This window comes from Dreissena polymorpha, chromosome 7 (genome assembly GCF_020536995.1).
Source record: "Dreissena polymorpha isolate Duluth1 chromosome 7, UMN_Dpol_1.0, whole genome shotgun sequence".
NCBI classification, from domain to species: Eukaryota; Metazoa; Mollusca; class Bivalvia; order Myida; family Dreissenidae; genus Dreissena; species Dreissena polymorpha.
Genome location: NC_068361.1, coordinates 44,773,537 through 44,790,543, shown reverse-complemented (window position 1 = coordinate 44,790,543; position 17,007 = coordinate 44,773,537). Strand labels below are relative to the sequence as shown.

Here is a 17,007-nt window from a genome sequence, read left to right as displayed (position 1 = left end):
AAAACAACAACTACTTTATCTGGACAGTCTAATCCTGACAAAGTAAAGCATACCTTTAATTAATATGTCATCATACTATGAATAACACAAGACAAGGGTGATTATATAAGAACATTTTCATAACCTCTTAACAAACAAGTTCAAGTTTTGTCAATGTCTGTAACATGCCCTAAGGAGATGTACCAACACCTTCAGTGACACGCACACCCATACCTGAGCTGTTGCTGTCATCATGGAGACAAGCTTCATGACCTGCATTTTCAGTACATCCCTGAATGCCTGACCCTCACTGTGACTCAACAGGTACTGAAAACAGAACAACAGGTAGTGAAAACAGAACAAGAGGTAGTGAAAACAGAACAACAGGTGCTGAAAACAGAACAACAGGTACTGAAAACAGAACAACAGGTAGTGAAAACAGAACAACAGGTACTGAAAACAGAACAACAGGTACTGAAAACAGAACAACAGGTACTGAAAACAGAACAAAAAGTAGTGAAAACAGAACAACAGGTACTGAAAACAGAACAACAGGTAGTGAAAACAGAACAACAGGCACTGAAAACAGAACAACAGGTAATGAAAACAGAACAAAAGGTACTGAAAACAGAACAACAGGTACTGAAAACAGAACAACAGGTCATGAAAACAGGACAACAGGTAATGAACACAGAACAACAGGTACTGAAAACAGAACAACAGGTAGTGAAAACAGAACAACAGGTACTGAAAACAGAACAACAGGTACTGAAAACAGAACAACAGGCACTGAAAACAGAACAACAGGTAATGAAAACAGAACAACAGGTACTGAAAACAGAACAACATGTAATGTACTGCATGTCACACTAACCACAAAGTATCTCAGGTACTGCATGTCACGTATGTTTGTGTCACTCAGCAGGAACTCCACTGTCTGGACTGGGTATCGCACCAGGAACTTCCCCAGGGGCTCTCGGAATGGGCTGCCAGGCTGAAAACAGCACCATAGAAACCGTCACACATTGGCACTATTGACATAGGAAAATGCAAAATCACTTTTGAATTTTTTTTTAAATGACAAACAAAAAACACAAAAAGCATAGCATCTTCACATTTTAAACACACGATAAGAATTGTCATTAACTTTAATTAGACTTGATCTCCTGTATCAGAATGTAGACTGTGTCCTTAGGGCATGAATGCCCGAACATTCAACACGCAAAAGTCCACTAATGTGGAATCAATGAACCAAGACGTACATGTACACATGCTGGTAAACATGTTTGTTAAGTTTCAGCCATCTAACTGCAATTTTTTTTAGTTATTTAAAACATTTAAATCTGACTAACAGAAGGACAGACAATGGAAAATCTGTAAGCCCCTCACACCCTCTGATATTGCCTGTAAGCCCCTCACACCCTCTGATATTGCCTGTAAGCCCCTCACACCCTCTGATATTGCCTGTAAGCCCCTCACACCCTCTGTAAGCCCCTCACACCCTCTGATATTGTCTGCACAGTAAGCCCCTCACACCCTCTGATATTGCCTGCTCTGTAAGCCCCTCACACCCTCTGATATTGCCTGCACAGTAAGCCCCTCACACCCTCTGATATTGCCTGCACAGTAAGCCCCTCACATCCTCTGATATTGCCTGCACAGTAAGCCCCTCACACCCTCTGATATTGCCTTCACAGGCAATCTGTAAGCCCCTCACACCCTCTGATATTGCCTGTAAGCCCCTCACACCCTCTGATATTGCCTGTAAGCCCCTCACACCCTCTGATATTGCCTGTAAGCCCCTCACACCCTCTGTAAGCCCCTCACACCCTCTGATATTGCCTGCACAGTAAGCCCCTCACACCCTCTGATATTGCCTGCTCTGTAAGCCCCTCACACCCTCTGATATTGCCTGCACAGTAAGCCCCTCACACCCTCTGATATTGCCTGCACAGTAAGCCCCTCACACCCTCTGATATTGCCTGCACAGTAAGCCCCTCACATCCTCTGATATTGCCTGCACAGTAAGCCCCTCACACCCTCTGATATTGCCTGTAAGCCCCTCACACCCCCTGTAAGCCCCTCACACCCTCTGATATTGCCTGTAAGCCCCTCACACCCTCTGATATTGCCTGCACAGTAAGCCCCTCACACCCTCTGATATTGCCTGCACAGTAAGCCCCTCACACCCTCTGATATTGCCTGCACAGGCAATCAGGGACGGCTTTTTCCACTTTTATGGAATTTTTTTGTTTAAAAGAGGTCTCTTCTAAACAAAATCCAGTCTAGGTGGAAGGTGTCATCCCTGATAAGCCTTAACAGACTGCACAGGCTAGTTTAGGTGGAAGGTGTCATCCCTGATAAGCCTTTACAGACTGCACAGGCTAATGGAAGGTGTCATCCCTGATAAGCCTTAACAGACTGCACAGGCTAATCTGTTTAGGTGGAAGGTGTCATCCCTGATAAGCCTTAACAGACTGCACAGGCTAATCTGTTTAGGTGGAAGGTGTCATCCCTGATAAGCCTTAACAGACTGCACAGGCTAATCTGTTTAGGTGGAAGGTGTCATCCCTGATAAGCCTTAACAGACTGCACAGGCTAATGGAAGGTGTCATCCCTGATAAGCCTTAACAGACTGCACAGGCTAATGGAAGGTGTCATCCCTGATAAGCCTTTACAGACTGCACAGGCTAATGGAAGGTGTCATCCCTGATAAGCCTTAACAGACTGCACAGGCTAATGGAAGGTGTCATCCCTGATAAGCCTTAACAGACTGCACAGGCTAATGGAAGGTGTCATCCCTGATAAGCCTTAACAGACTGCACAGGCTAATGGAAGGTGTCATCCCTGATAAGCCTTTACAGACTGCACAGGCTAATGGAAGGTGTCATCCCTGATAAGCCTTAACAGACTGCACAGGCTAATCTGTTTAGGTGGAAGGTGTCATCCCTGATAAGCCTTTACAGACTGCACAGGCTAATCTGTTTAGGTGGAAGGTGTCATCCCTGATAAGCCTTTACAGACTGCACAGGCTTATCAGAGATGACACTTTACATGAATGCATTAAGTCCAGTTTTCCCAGACCTAGGCTCATAATAATCGCAACTGAACTGAAAACTGCAGTATCTCCTTCTTTATTTAATATGAGTTGAAAAGTCTTCCGTTCACCCACAATTGTTTAGAGAAAACAGTCGTGTGTAAGATTGTACCTCAAGCAGCAGAGTTTTCTCCCCCTGCAGCGTGACCTTGACAAGGGGCTCTATCATCTTCTTGCTGGCAGCAGGGATCAGGTGGAAGATGTTGATGATTGCCGCACAGATCTTAAGCTCCTGCAATATAACCTGGAATAAAACATTGCAACACATACGGTTAGTGGAGAACAGCATGCAATCACATGCAAACATCAACATTATTACACTGTACAGGGGCTGTAGTGTCTATAACACAGTTGTGAGTTAAAATAAAAGGATGCTTTTGTAAACGTATTTCAATATTTCTGAAGCGGCACAACGAATCATTTGTTCAATTGTTTCCATAACATGATTTATCATTTATTATTTAAACCAGTACCAACTAGCTCGTACTTCTAATGACATACATTTCATATGTGCCCCCTGTACACAGAGGTATGATACAAACCTGTCCTGTGGTTCGCACCTGTCCAGTCTTCTGACTGTTACCGGCAATCTCCAGCCACTTCTTCAGGTGGGTCTGTAAACATACAGTATACATACAGGTGGGTGTGTAAACTTACAGTACACATACAGGTGGGTCCGTAAACATACAGTACACATACAGGTGGGTCTGTAAACATACAGTGCACATACAGGTGGGTCTGTAAACATACAGTACACATACAGATGGGTTAGTTTACATACAGTACACATACAGGTGGGTCAGTTTACATACAGTACACATACAGGTGGGTCTGTAAACATACAGATGGGTTACATACAGTACACATACAGGTGGGTCAGTTTACATACAGTACACATACAGGTGGGTCTGTAAACGTACAGTACACATACAGGTGGGTCTGTTAACATACAGTACACATACATGTGGGTCTGTTAACATAAAGTACACATACAGGTGGGTCTGTTAATATACAATACACACAGATATTCTCTGTAAACATACAGTACACATACAGGTGGGTCTGTAAACATACAGTACACATACAGGTGGGTCTGTAAACATACAGTACACACATACATTCTCTGTAAACATACAGTACACATACATGTGGGTCTGTTAACATAAGGTGCTCAGACAAAGATATCTTCAAAATTGATAGACTATACTGCTGAAGATTTCAAGCTGTTAAGATCTAGAATATAAGAAACATTACTCTATAAATATGCAAATTATATAAATTAGTTGCAAACACCCTTAATTTAAGATAATATACATGAATACCAATAATGATATCTGCCATGAATTTTAAGAACACTATTACAAATCATTGAAGTGCCTATTTCCTGTTTACAAGATGTCAATGAGTCATTTGGCGCTCACCTGAGACCACACTAAATGTACTTTATGAAACTTAAATGTAATTTCTAGATAAGTTTTTATTTTAAAACTCAGCTGAGAAATGATAAGAACAAATGTTTAACCTACTTTCTGGAAGGTTGGACAAAAATGTGTCATTAAGAGAGTAAACAACGTTTAACTAAAGCCATATAAGGAAAACTGCACAGCCGCCTTGCGGACATGTTAAAAAACAAACAGAACCAGAAACATTTGCAAACCTAGCTGAGATACTATAAGAACAAATTTTTTACCAAAATTAATGAAGATCCGAAAATAAGTGTGGCCTCTATAGTGTTCACAAGTTAAAAGTTGATGATGTACGATTCACAATTCACAACAGACAAACGGGGATCATTTAAGCTCTACATGATCACATTTTGCTCAGGTGAGCTCAAAAATCAAATGTTAAAAAACACAGCAACTTTATTATAAATATGAAGCAGAATGTGTCAGTCTTACCAGTAGCTGTTCACACAGTTTCTCATTGTATGTGTCAGTCTTACCAGTATCTGTTCACACAGTTTCTCATTGTATGTGTCAGTCTTACCAGTAGCTGTTCACACAGGTTCTCATTGAATGTGTTAGTCTTACCAGTATCTGTTTACACAGTTTCTCATTGTATGTGTCAGTCTTACCAGTAGCTGTTCACACAGTTTCTCATTGAATGTGTTAGTCTTACCAGTAGCTGTTCACACAGTTTCTCATTGTATGTGCCAGTCTTACCAGTATCTGTTCACACAGTTTCTCATTGTATGTGTCAGTCTTACCAGTACCTGTTCACACAGTTTCTCATTGTATGTGTCAGTCTTACCAGTATCTGTTCACACAGTTTCTCATTGTATGTGTCAGTCTTACCAGTACCTGTTCACACAGTTTCTCATTGTATGTGTCAGTCTTACCAGTATCTGTTCACACAGTTTCTCATTGTATGTGCCAGTCTTACCAGTAGCTGTTCACACAGTTTCTCATTGAATGTGTTAGTCTTACCAGTAGCTGTTCACACAGTTTTTCATTGTATGTGTCAGTCTTACCAGTAGCTGTTCACAAAGTTTCTCATTGTATGTGTCAGTCTTACCAGTATCTGTTCACACAGTTTCTCATTGTATGTGTCAGGCTTACCAGTAGCTGTTCACACAGTTTCTCATTGTATGTGTCAGGCTTACCAGTAGCTGTTCACACAGTTTCTCATGGAATGCTTAGTCTTTTTTCACCATTTTGATAATAGTGGCCTTTTGGGTTTGGAAAAAAAATTGTCTTGATTATAATTGGGAAATTGGTGTTTGTTTTGATTACAAATACTTAAAGATCGAGAATAAGTAGTTTCAATAATATATAAACTACGTATCAACCCATAGAGCTGCAAAGGGTAAAATTAACTAATTGTTACCTTTTATTTTTTATTGTGGAAATCTTCAAATGGGAATATTAGGCAGACATTTGGGGAACATATATGTTTTATGACTGGGAATGGGGCCCCAAATTTGACAAAAATAAACCCCTTGCTTACCAGTAGCTGTTCACAGAGTTTCTCATTGAATGTGTTAGTCTTACCAGTATCTGTTCACACAGTTTCTCATTGTATGTGTCAGTCTTACCAGTAGCTGTTCACACAGTTTCTCATTGTATGTGTTAGTCTTACCAGTACCTGTTCACACAGTTTCTCATTGAATGTGTTAGTCTTACCAGTATCTGTTCACACAGTTTCTCATTGAATGTGTTAGTCTTACCAGTATCTGTTCACACAGTTTCTCATTGTATGTGTCAGTCTTACCAGTAGCTGTTCACACAGGTTCTCATTGAATGTGTTAGTCTTACCAGTAGCTGTTCACACAGTTTCTCATTGAATGTGTTAGTCTTACCAGTAGCTGTTCACACAGTTTCTCATTGTATGTGTCAGTCTTACCAGTAGCTGTTCACACAGGTTCTCATTGAATGTGTTAGTCTTACCAGTATCTGTTCACACAGTTTCTCATTGTATGTGTCAGGCTTACCAGTAGCTGTTCACACAGTTTCTCATTGTATGTGTTAGTCTTACCAGTATCTGTTCACACAGTTTCTCATTGTATGTGCCAGTCTTACCAGTAGCTGTTCACACAGTTTCTCATTGTATGTGTTAGTCTTACCAGTACCTGTTCACACAGTTTCTCATTGTATGTGTCAGTCTTACCAGTAGCTGTTCACACAGTTTCTCATTGTATGTGTTAGTCTTACCAGTAGCTGTTCACACAGTTTCTCATTGTATGTGTCAGTCTTACCAGTATCTGTTCACACAGTTTCTCATTGAATGTGTTCGGGAAGAGCTGTGTGAGACTGGAAAGGGCTTACCAGTATCTGTTCACACAGTTTCTCATTGAATGTGTTAGTCTTACCAGTATCTGTTCACACAGTTTCTCATTGAATGTGTTCGGGAAGAGCTGTGTGAGACTGGAAAGGGCTTACCAGTATCTGTTCACACAGTTTCTCATTGAATGTGTTAGTCTTACCAGTATCTGTTCACACAGTTTCTCATTGAATGTGTTAGGGAAGAGCTGTGTGAGACTGGAAAGGGCTTACCAGTATCTGTTCACACAGTTTCTCATTGAATGTGTTAGTCTTACCAGTATCTGTTCACACAGTTTCTCATTGAATGTGTTAGTCTTACCAGTATCTGTTCACACAGTTTCTCATTGAATGTGTTAGGGAAGAGCTGTGTGAGACTGGATAGGGCTTACCAGTAGCTGTTCACAAAGTTTCTCATTGAATGTGTTTGGGAAGAGCTGTGTGAGACTGGAGAGACGCTGGATCACATTGAGGTCAAGGTTGCGGTAGTCACCCAACATCAGTAGCAGGGGCCGCATGGCGCTGTGGACAATCTCCATCTCTATCTGCCCATTGGCAATGAACTGCTGGAACTGGCAGACACACAACAGTAGGTGTGATACATGGAACAAGATAACATTCAGTATAATCTCAATGTTCATTATATTTGTATTTCAGACAAACATGGTATAGCAGGATATATAAAGAATCATGAAAATAAAAATGAAAGACATGAATATATGCCTTTGTCTGGGACAATGGAACTAAATGCATGTGAATTGTGAACTGAATGCACAGGCTTAACTGGGATGACACTTAACGCTTTTAAGATATTTTTTGTAAAAAGATAGTATCTTCCAGTCGAGGTGGAAAGTGATTCCCCGGACTGTAGAGGCTAATCTGGGACGACACGTCACACAAGGGCATCATGCCCATAGAGGCTAGTCTGGGACGACACGTCACACAAGGGCATCATGCCCATAGAGGCTAGTCTGGGACGACACGTCACACAAGGGCATCATGCCCAGTTTTCCCAGAACACAACCCATACAGGGAACACTTAAAAATGCCACTCAAGTTCTTCATGAACTAATGAAGAAACAATAATCTGATAAGTCACATACGTTAATATGTATTGCGTGCATGCATTTTCTTGGCAGTCTTTCTGTTTACAGTGTACTCACACTCTTCATGCACTCATGTGCCACCTCTTGCAGGTCACTACTCTTGCTGTTGAGGGCCTTGTACAACACTTGGAAGATCTTCTCTCGCTTACCAGGGATGTATGAGCAGGCAGCCAGCGCACCTGTTCAACAACAGCATTGCATGGTAAACAGTACAAGCAAGCATTCTCACTGGCTGAGTTGGGCCCAACATCTAGAATCAGTTCACTGCCAACATAACGGCCCTAGGGTCATTATGCGGCCAGAGCCGATTATAGATGTCTGGCCCAGCTCTGCTGTGTGTTATTGTTTATATTACCTATAATTTTATTTTGTTCCTTCACTTAAAATTATTACTGAAACCAGCCTGCAATACTTTTATTTTAATTCAACTAATTACAAAACGTAGTACGTATCTCGTGTGACGTAATTTATGCAATGAAACACACCGGTTAAAACTAGACTCTATGGATTTTAGTGACAACACTTCGGATGTTGTGGTTTATTTAACATTAACATATTTATTTAATAAAGCACCAAAGAATTCAAAACGTATTTCAAACTGGGTGTTTGTCATGTATAATTGGGAATTTCAATAGCAACAAAAAATAAAAAACTCCAACCATGTAATTCATGTTTTGGGTCAGAATGGCTAGAATTTCTTACAAACATTTAAAAAAGTGTGCTCTGAAATAAATTGAGATAAAGGGATGGAAGAACAGAAAATGGAATTTGATAAAGTTGTAAGTTTATTAATTTGTATCATGATAAGTCTTTACAACATTCTAGAAACTACACTGAGACCATATTAAAGATGGCCTCACTAATATACAGGATGAACTGGCCAATATTAAAGATGGCCTCACTAATATACAGGATGAACTGGCCAATATTAAAGATGGCCTCACTAATATACAGGATGAACTGGCCAATATTAAAGATGGCCTCACTAATATACAGGATGAAGGGGCCAATATTAAAGATGGCCTCACTAATATACAGGATGAAGGGGCCAATATTAAAGATGGCCTCACTAATATACAGGATGAAGGGGCCAATATTAAAGATGGCCTCACTAATATACAGGATGAAGGGGCCAATATTAAAGATGGCCTCACTAATATACAGGATGAAGGGGCCAATATTAAAGATGGCCTCACTAATATACAGGATGAAGGGGCCAATATTAAAGATGGCCTCACTAATATACAGGATGAAGGGGCCAATATTAAAGATGGCCTCACTAATATACAGGATGAAGGGGCCAATATTAAAGATGGCCTCACTAATATACAGGATGAAGGGGCCAATATTAAAGATGGCCTCACTAATATACAGGATGAAGGGGCCAATATTAAAGATGGCCTCACTAATATACAGGATGAAGGGGCCAATATTAAAGATGGCCTCACTAATATACAGGATGAAGGGGCCAATATTAAAGATGGCCTCACTAATATACAGGATGAAGGGGCCAATATTAAAGATGGCCTCACTAATATACAGGATGAAGGGGCCAATATTAAAGATGGCCTCACAAATATACAGGATGAAGGGGCCAATATTAAAGATGGCCTCACTAATATACAGGATGAAGGGGCCAATATTAAAGATGGCCTCACTAATATACAGGATGAAGGGGCCAATATTAAAGATGGCCTCACAAATATACAGGATGAAGGGGCCAATATTAAAGATGGCCTCACTAATATACAGGATGAAGGGGCCAATATTAAAGATGGCCTCACTAATATACAGGATGAAGGGGCCAATATTAAAGATGGCCTCACTAATATACAGGATGAAGGGGCCAATATTAAAGATGGCCTCACTAATATACAGGATGAAGGGGTTAATATTAAGACAATATGAGTCTTGCTCTGGGAGGGTTTAAGGCATGAGCATTAAGTGTTATAACAGAGTAGAAAACTGCACAGGATAATCAGAACAACACACCGTGCTTTTATGGTATTTTTGTGTGTAAAGGAAGTCTATTGTTAGCAAAAATCCAAATTAAGCAGAACAATTTGTTTCTTATAAGCTTGTGCAGACTGCACAGGCTAATATGAGAAAACACTTTACAAACAAGCATTAACCACTTTTTCCCAGAAAACACTTAATATATGGAGGTGTGACTCACGTAGGGCACTCTTTCGTAGAGGCATCAGGTTGGTAACAGACTTGTAGCAGGGCAGCTTGAGCAGCACAGAGTCCTCCGCATCACACAGGTTCTGTAACTACACACACAGAGAGGGTGAGAATGGTGTTGTAACTACATACGCATAGATTATTATATGGAGAAAGTGTGCCTCCAGTGGATATTGGCACACTTGGTGAGTTATTTGCACGAGGGCTTTAGCCCGAGTGCAAATAATTACCAAGTGTGCCAAAAACCACTAAAGGCACACTTGTTCCATATAATGACCTGTTTATTGCATATGTTCATCATGTGTTGCACTTACATTTTTTATTAGTCCATCTCTTTATCGAAACTTATTTTAAACCACACTATTTTATTGTATTCCTATCGAAGTTTTCAATTATGCACAATTAACACGCAATGCGAAATATGTTTTGCATTTGTTCGATGACTTAAACAAATATTTTACTGTTAAAAAACAACAGGTCCAACATGTCTTTAAAATCCAGATAGTTTAACTCAAACTAGTGCGTTTCGTCAGAGAAATTACGCCATACAACATACGTCATAATTTGCGCTATCAGTTGCATGAAAAATAAAAGTACGGAAAGCCGGTTTTGATGAAACCGGTTATTTGCACACTTGCTCAATACTGAGATTTTCATGAGTTATTCGCGAAAAAAAACCGGCCAATTTTGTTACTAAATATAGTAACATATGCAATAAACTGATATACATGTATTTTCAGATTGAGTCCATGGTGTTGGCTAATACATGATACTCATAAAAGGGCATGTGTTAAACCAAGAAAAAATGGTAATCTTATAAAGTACCAGAATATTAGTCACAAGTCTAGTTGATAGTCTTTTACACAACCCCAAAAACAACATAATTATGTAACTGCCAAATTAAACATTTGCTGAAATCATGCAATAAACATGATGTTTAATAATTGAACCTTATATTATTCAAGACATTCTTGAAATATATATGCAAAACCAAACATTAAAATTTATGAAATGATACGAGCAGGTCCAAATTAGTCTAAAGAATGCTAGTAAAATGCTGTAAGAATGCAGTCACCTGCTGGCCAGGTCAACAACCTACCTCTGAGAAGTAGACATTGTGTTCTGTGATAGTCAGGTCGATGGTGAACAGGCGTGGGTTCAGTGTGGTACAGAAAGTGTTGCCATCCTGAAACAATGCAACAAACAAATAACATGCACTGCATAAACTACAGGATATGATACTGGCTTAAAACAGCATGGACTCCACAAACTAAAGGAACTGAGATCCGCACAAACAGCATCGACTGCACAAACTAAAGGGTATGACATCGGCATATAACAGCATCAACTACAATAGCTAAAGGGACTGACACCTGCATATAACAGCATGGACTGCAATAGCTAAAGGAACTGACACCAGCATATAACAGCATGGACTGCAATAGCTAAAGGGACTGACACCCGCATATAACAGCATGGACTGCAATAACTAAAGGAACTGACACCAGCATATAACAGCATGGACTGCAATAGCTAAAGGAACTGACACCAGCATATAACAGCATGGACTGCAATAGCTAAAGGGACTGACACCAGCATATAACAGCATGGACTGCAATAGCTAAAGGAACTGACACCAGCATATAACAGCATGGACTGCAATAGCTAAAGGGACTGACACCTGCATATAACAGCATGGACTGCAATAGCTAAAGGGACTGACACCTGCACATAAAAGCATGGACTGCAATAGCTAAAGGAACTGACACCAGCATATAACAGCATGGACTGCAATAGCTAAAGGGACTGACACCTGCATATAACAGCATGGACTGCAAAAGCTAAAGGAACTGACACCAGCATATAACAGCATGGACTGCAATAGCTAAAGGGACTGACACCAGCATATAACAGCATGGACTGCAATAGCTAAAGGGACTGACACCTGCATATAACAGCATGGACTGCAATAGCTAAAGGAACTGACACCAGCATATAACAGCATGGACTGCAATAGCTAAAGGGACTGACACCTGCATATAACAGCATGGACTGCAATAGCTAAAGGAACTGACACCAGCATATAACAGCATGGACTGCAGAGACTAAAGGAACTAACAATGGCATATAAAAGCATGGACTGCAAAGACTAAACTGACAACAGCATATAACAGCATGGACTGTAATAGCTAAAGGAACTGACACCAGCATATAACAGCATCGACTACAATAGCTAAAGGGGCTGACACCTGCATATAACAGCATGGACTGCAATAGCTAAAGGAACTGACACCAGCATATAACAGCATGGACTGCAATAGCTAAAGGGACTGACACCTGCATATAACAGCATCGACTGCAATAGCTAAAGGGACTGACACCAGCATATAACAGCATCGACTACAATAGCTAAAGGGACTGACACCTGCATATAACAGCATCGACTGCAATAGCTAAAGGAACTGACACCAGCATATAACAGCATGGACTGCAGAGACTAAAGGAAACTGACAATGGCATATAAAAGCATGGACTGCAAAGACTAAACTGACAACAGTATATAACAGCATGAACTGCAATAGCTAAAGAAACTGACACCAGCATGGACTGAATAAACTAAACTGTATGACATCTGCATATAACAGCATTAACTTCAGAACTAAACTGACTGACACCAGCTGACACCGGCATATAACAGCATGGACTGCAATAGCTAAAGGAACTGACACCAGCATATAACAGCATGGACTGCAATAGCTTAAGGAACTGACACTGGCATATAATAGCATGGACTGCAATAACTAAAGGAACTGACACTGGCATATAACAGCATGGATGCACAAACTAAAGGGTTTGACACTGGCATATAAAAGCATGGCCTTCAACAGCTAAATGAACTGACACTGGCATATCACATCATGGACTCCACAAACAAAAGCGACTGACACTGGCATATCACATCATGGACTCCACAAACTAACGAGGACTTACACTGGCATATCACATCATGGACTCCACAAACTAACAAGGACTGACACTGGCATATCACATCATGGACTCCACAAACTAACAAGGACTGACACTGGCATATCACATCATGGACTCCACAAACTAACAAGGACTGACACTGGCATATCACAACATGGACTCCACAAACTAACAAGGACTAGGGCTGTCACGATACGCCGTGAGCGTACCGCGGTATATCGTGGTACGGCAACACTGTATCGCGGTACGTACCGCGATATTTTACAAAATATGTATCTGTGAAGAAAACAGCAGAATAACAAGTTTTACAAACTTTATTAAACTCAATAATCAGAAAACACTGGTATCATAGTATGACTAGAAACTGTAAAAGAAACTGTAATAAACTTGATAGAAGTAGTCATTGTTATTGTTCGCGTCTTATTCTAAAATGTCCGCCATGTTGTTTACAATAGCTGTGACTACGATCTGTGTAAATCGAACGCTTCAAGGGCATGTTCAAAATGCGGAGTCAGCGGGCCCAGTATTGAAAATCCGTAGCGTTCTGACTCTTCCTCGACTTATTCATAATCTTAAGATAACATGATTCGGAAGTGCCATGCTTTGAACGATCGATATACTAAAGAAAGAAAATAAGAAATAGAATAAACATCTTTTGGATAATTATGAACTTATTTGCAAAGGAAATCTGTCCCTAATTCCAAAAAAGGTACGGACCCATACATCGCGGTATTTTAAACGTGAAAGTTAAACATCTACAAGTGGAAGCGCTTTCTTGCTTATTTATTTAGACCTTTTGAATCGCTTTTACATTTTTCAAAACGATATCTATATTAAAATAATTATGTAATGTATTTATATCTGTGCTAATATAATAATATTAAAAAAAACGGTGCGGCAATGCCGTACCGCGGTGCGATTTTTTCACGACATGCACCGATATACCGGTATACCGGTGAATTGTGACAGCTCTAACAAGGACTGACACTGGCATATCACATCATGGACTCCACAAACTAACAATGACTGACACTGGCATATCACATCATGGACTCCACAAACTAACAAGGACTGACACAGGCATATCACATCATGGACTCCACAAACTAACAAGGACTGACACTGGTTTATAAAATAGCATACCATGAGTCCTATCTGAGCGTTAGCAGGCTGGTGTCTGAGCAGATGTTTCTTGGGCGGTATCATGTCTTGTAGAACCTCTTTATGTGGCTCCATGATGGCTGCCACAGTCTTACCTGCCACCCCGGCCAGGGTCTCCAGGGACTTCATGGCCTGAAATAGGACACACAGACCTTTGTAAAGTCAATATGGTAGGTGCTGTCAAACAATCACAACCAATGAACTACATAGCAGACATCAGAGGAACATGGTTCACATGCCAGAATGCCTGGCAATTACAAATACCAATAGAGACTATTGTGCATTGCTGGTTCTTAGTTTGTATACACATTAGGGTTAGAGCTTATTGTTAATCACAAATTGTCACAAGCAATATAATTTATTTCAAAGTAATCAATGTCACTTGACAGCCAGAAGGGGCTACCACATATGGACATTAATTAAGCTGTTCAAGGTATACATTTACAAGGTGCAAGCTAACATTGGTATGTGAGGCTGGGTTGGTACTCACCGTCTCCCTGACTGTGGTGAAAAACATTTACAAGTTGCAAGCTAACATTGGTATGTGAGGCTGGGTTGGTACTCACCGTCTCCCTGACTGTGGTGTAAAACATTTACAAGGTGCAAGCTAGGGTTGGAATGTGAGGCTGGGTTGGTACTCACCGTCTCCCTGACTGTGATGTAAAACATTTACAAGTTGCAAGCTAACATTGGTATGTGAGGCTGGGTAGGTACTCACCGTCTCCCTGACTGTGGTGTAAAACATTTACAAGTTGCAAGCTAACATTGGTATGTGAGGCTGGGTTGGTACTCACCGTCTCCCTGACTGTGGTGTAAAACATTTACAAGGTGCAAGCTAACATTGGTATGTGAGACTGGGTTGGTACTCACCGTCTCCCTGACTGTGGTGTAAAACATTTACAAGGTGCAAGCTAACATTGGTATGTGAGGCTGGTTTGGTACTCACCGTCTCACTGACTACGGTGTAAAACATTTACAAGTGGCAAGCTAACATTGGTATGTGAGACTGGGTTGGTACTCACCGTGATGTAAAACATTTACAAGGTGCAAGCTAACGTTTGTATATGAGGCTGGGTTGGTACTCACCGTCTCACTGACTGTGGTGTAAAACATTTACAAGGTGCAAGCTAGGGTTGGTATGTGAGGCTGGGTTGCTACTCACCGTCTCCCTGACTGTGGTGAAAAACATTAACAAGGTGCAAGCTAACGTTTGTACATGAGGCTGGGTTGGTACTCACCGTCCCCCTGACTGTGGTGAAAAACATTAACAATGTGCAAGCTAACGTTTGTAAATGAGGCTGGGTTGGTACTCACCGTCTCACTGACTACAGTGTAAAACATTTACAAGGTGCAAGCTAGGGTTGCAATGTGAGGCTGGGTTGGTACTCACCGTCTCCCTGACTGTGGTGTAAAACATTTACAAGTTGCAAGCTAACATTGGTATGTGAGGCTGGGTTGGTACTCACCGTCTCCCTGACTGTGGTGTAAAACATTTACAAAGTGCAAGCTAGGGTTGGTATGTGAGGCTGGGTTGGTACTCACCGTCTCCCTGACTATGATGTAAAACATTAACAAGGTGCAAGCTAACATTGGTATGTGAGGCAAGTTAGGTACTCACCGTCTCCCTGACTGTGATGTAAAACATTTACAAGGTGCAAGCTAACATTGGTATGTGAGGCAAGTTAGGTACTCACCGTCTCCCTGACTGTGGTGTAAAACATTTACAAGGTGCAAGCTAACATTGGTATGTGAGGCAAGTTAGGTACTCACCGTCTCCCTGACTGTGATGTAAAACATTTACAAGGTGCAAGCTAACATTGGTATGTGAGACTGGGTTGGTACTCACCGTCTCCCTGACTGTGGTGAAAAACATTTACAAGGTGCAAGCTAGGGCTGATATGTGAGGCTGGGTTGGTACTCAACGTTTCCCTGACTGTGATGTAAAACATTTACAAGGTGCAAGCTAGGGTTGGAATGTGAGGCTGGGTTGGTACTCACCGTCTACCTGACTGTGATGTAAAACATTTACAAGGTGCAAGCTAGGGTTGGAATGTGAGGCTGGGTTGGTACTCACCGTCTCCCTGACTGTGATGTAAAGCATTTACAAGTTGCAAGCTAACATTGGTATGTGAGGCTGGGTTGGTACTCACCGTCTCCCTGACTGTGATGTAAAACATTTACAAGGTGCAAGCTAACATTGGTATGTGAGGCTGGGTTGGTACTCGACGTCTCACTGACTGTGATGTAAAACATTTACAAAGTGCAAGCTAACATTGGTATGTGAGGCTGGGTTGGTACTCACCGTCTCCCTGACTGTGGTGTAAAACATTAACAAGGTGCAAGCTAACATTGGTATGTGAGGCTGGGTTGGTACTCACCGTCTCCCTGACTGTGGTGTAAAACATTTACAAGGTGCAAGCTAGGGTTGGTATGTGAGGCTGGGTTGGTACTCACCGTCTCCCTGACTATGATGTAAAACATTTACAAGTTGAAAGCTAACATTGGTATGTGAGGCTGGGTTGGTACTCACCGTCTCCCTGACTGTGATGTAAAACATTTACAAGTTGAAAGCTAACATTGGTATGTGAGGCTGGGTTGGTACTCACCGTCTCCCTGACTGTGATGTAAAACATTTACAAGTTGAAAGCTAACATTGGTATGTGAGGCTGGGTTGGTACTCACCGTCTCCCTGACTGTGATGTAAAACATTTACAAGGTGCAAGCTAACATTGGT

The 17,007-nt window shown here is 41.1% G+C and overlaps 1 protein-coding gene across 50 annotated transcripts in view; it reads right to left on the bottom strand.

The window, feature by feature from the left end:
• The window catches only part of LOC127840099 (transformation/transcription domain-associated protein-like), a 136,523-nt gene that overhangs the window by 66,424 nt on the left and 53,092 nt on the right, over positions 1-17,007 (bottom strand). For all 50 annotated transcript variants that reach the window (XR_008030402.1, XR_008030405.1, XR_008030403.1 and 47 more), the window contains 9 exons: positions 14,256-14,405; positions 11,224-11,310; positions 10,117-10,213; positions 7,998-8,119; positions 7,227-7,406; positions 3,619-3,690; positions 3,189-3,308; positions 854-973; positions 214-306 (listed from right to left, as the gene is read on the bottom strand). Coding sequence is in view for 43 of the 50 variants with exons in the window: in XM_052368495.1 (XP_052224455.1) it covers positions 214-306; positions 854-973; positions 3,189-3,308; positions 3,619-3,690; positions 7,227-7,406; positions 7,998-8,119; positions 10,117-10,213; positions 11,224-11,310; positions 14,256-14,405 (1,041 nt within the window). In the remaining 7 variants the exon portion in view is untranslated. The remainder of the gene's footprint in view (positions 1-213; positions 307-853; positions 974-3,188; positions 3,309-3,618; positions 3,691-7,226; positions 7,407-7,997; positions 8,120-10,116; positions 10,214-11,223; positions 11,311-14,255; positions 14,406-17,007) is intronic.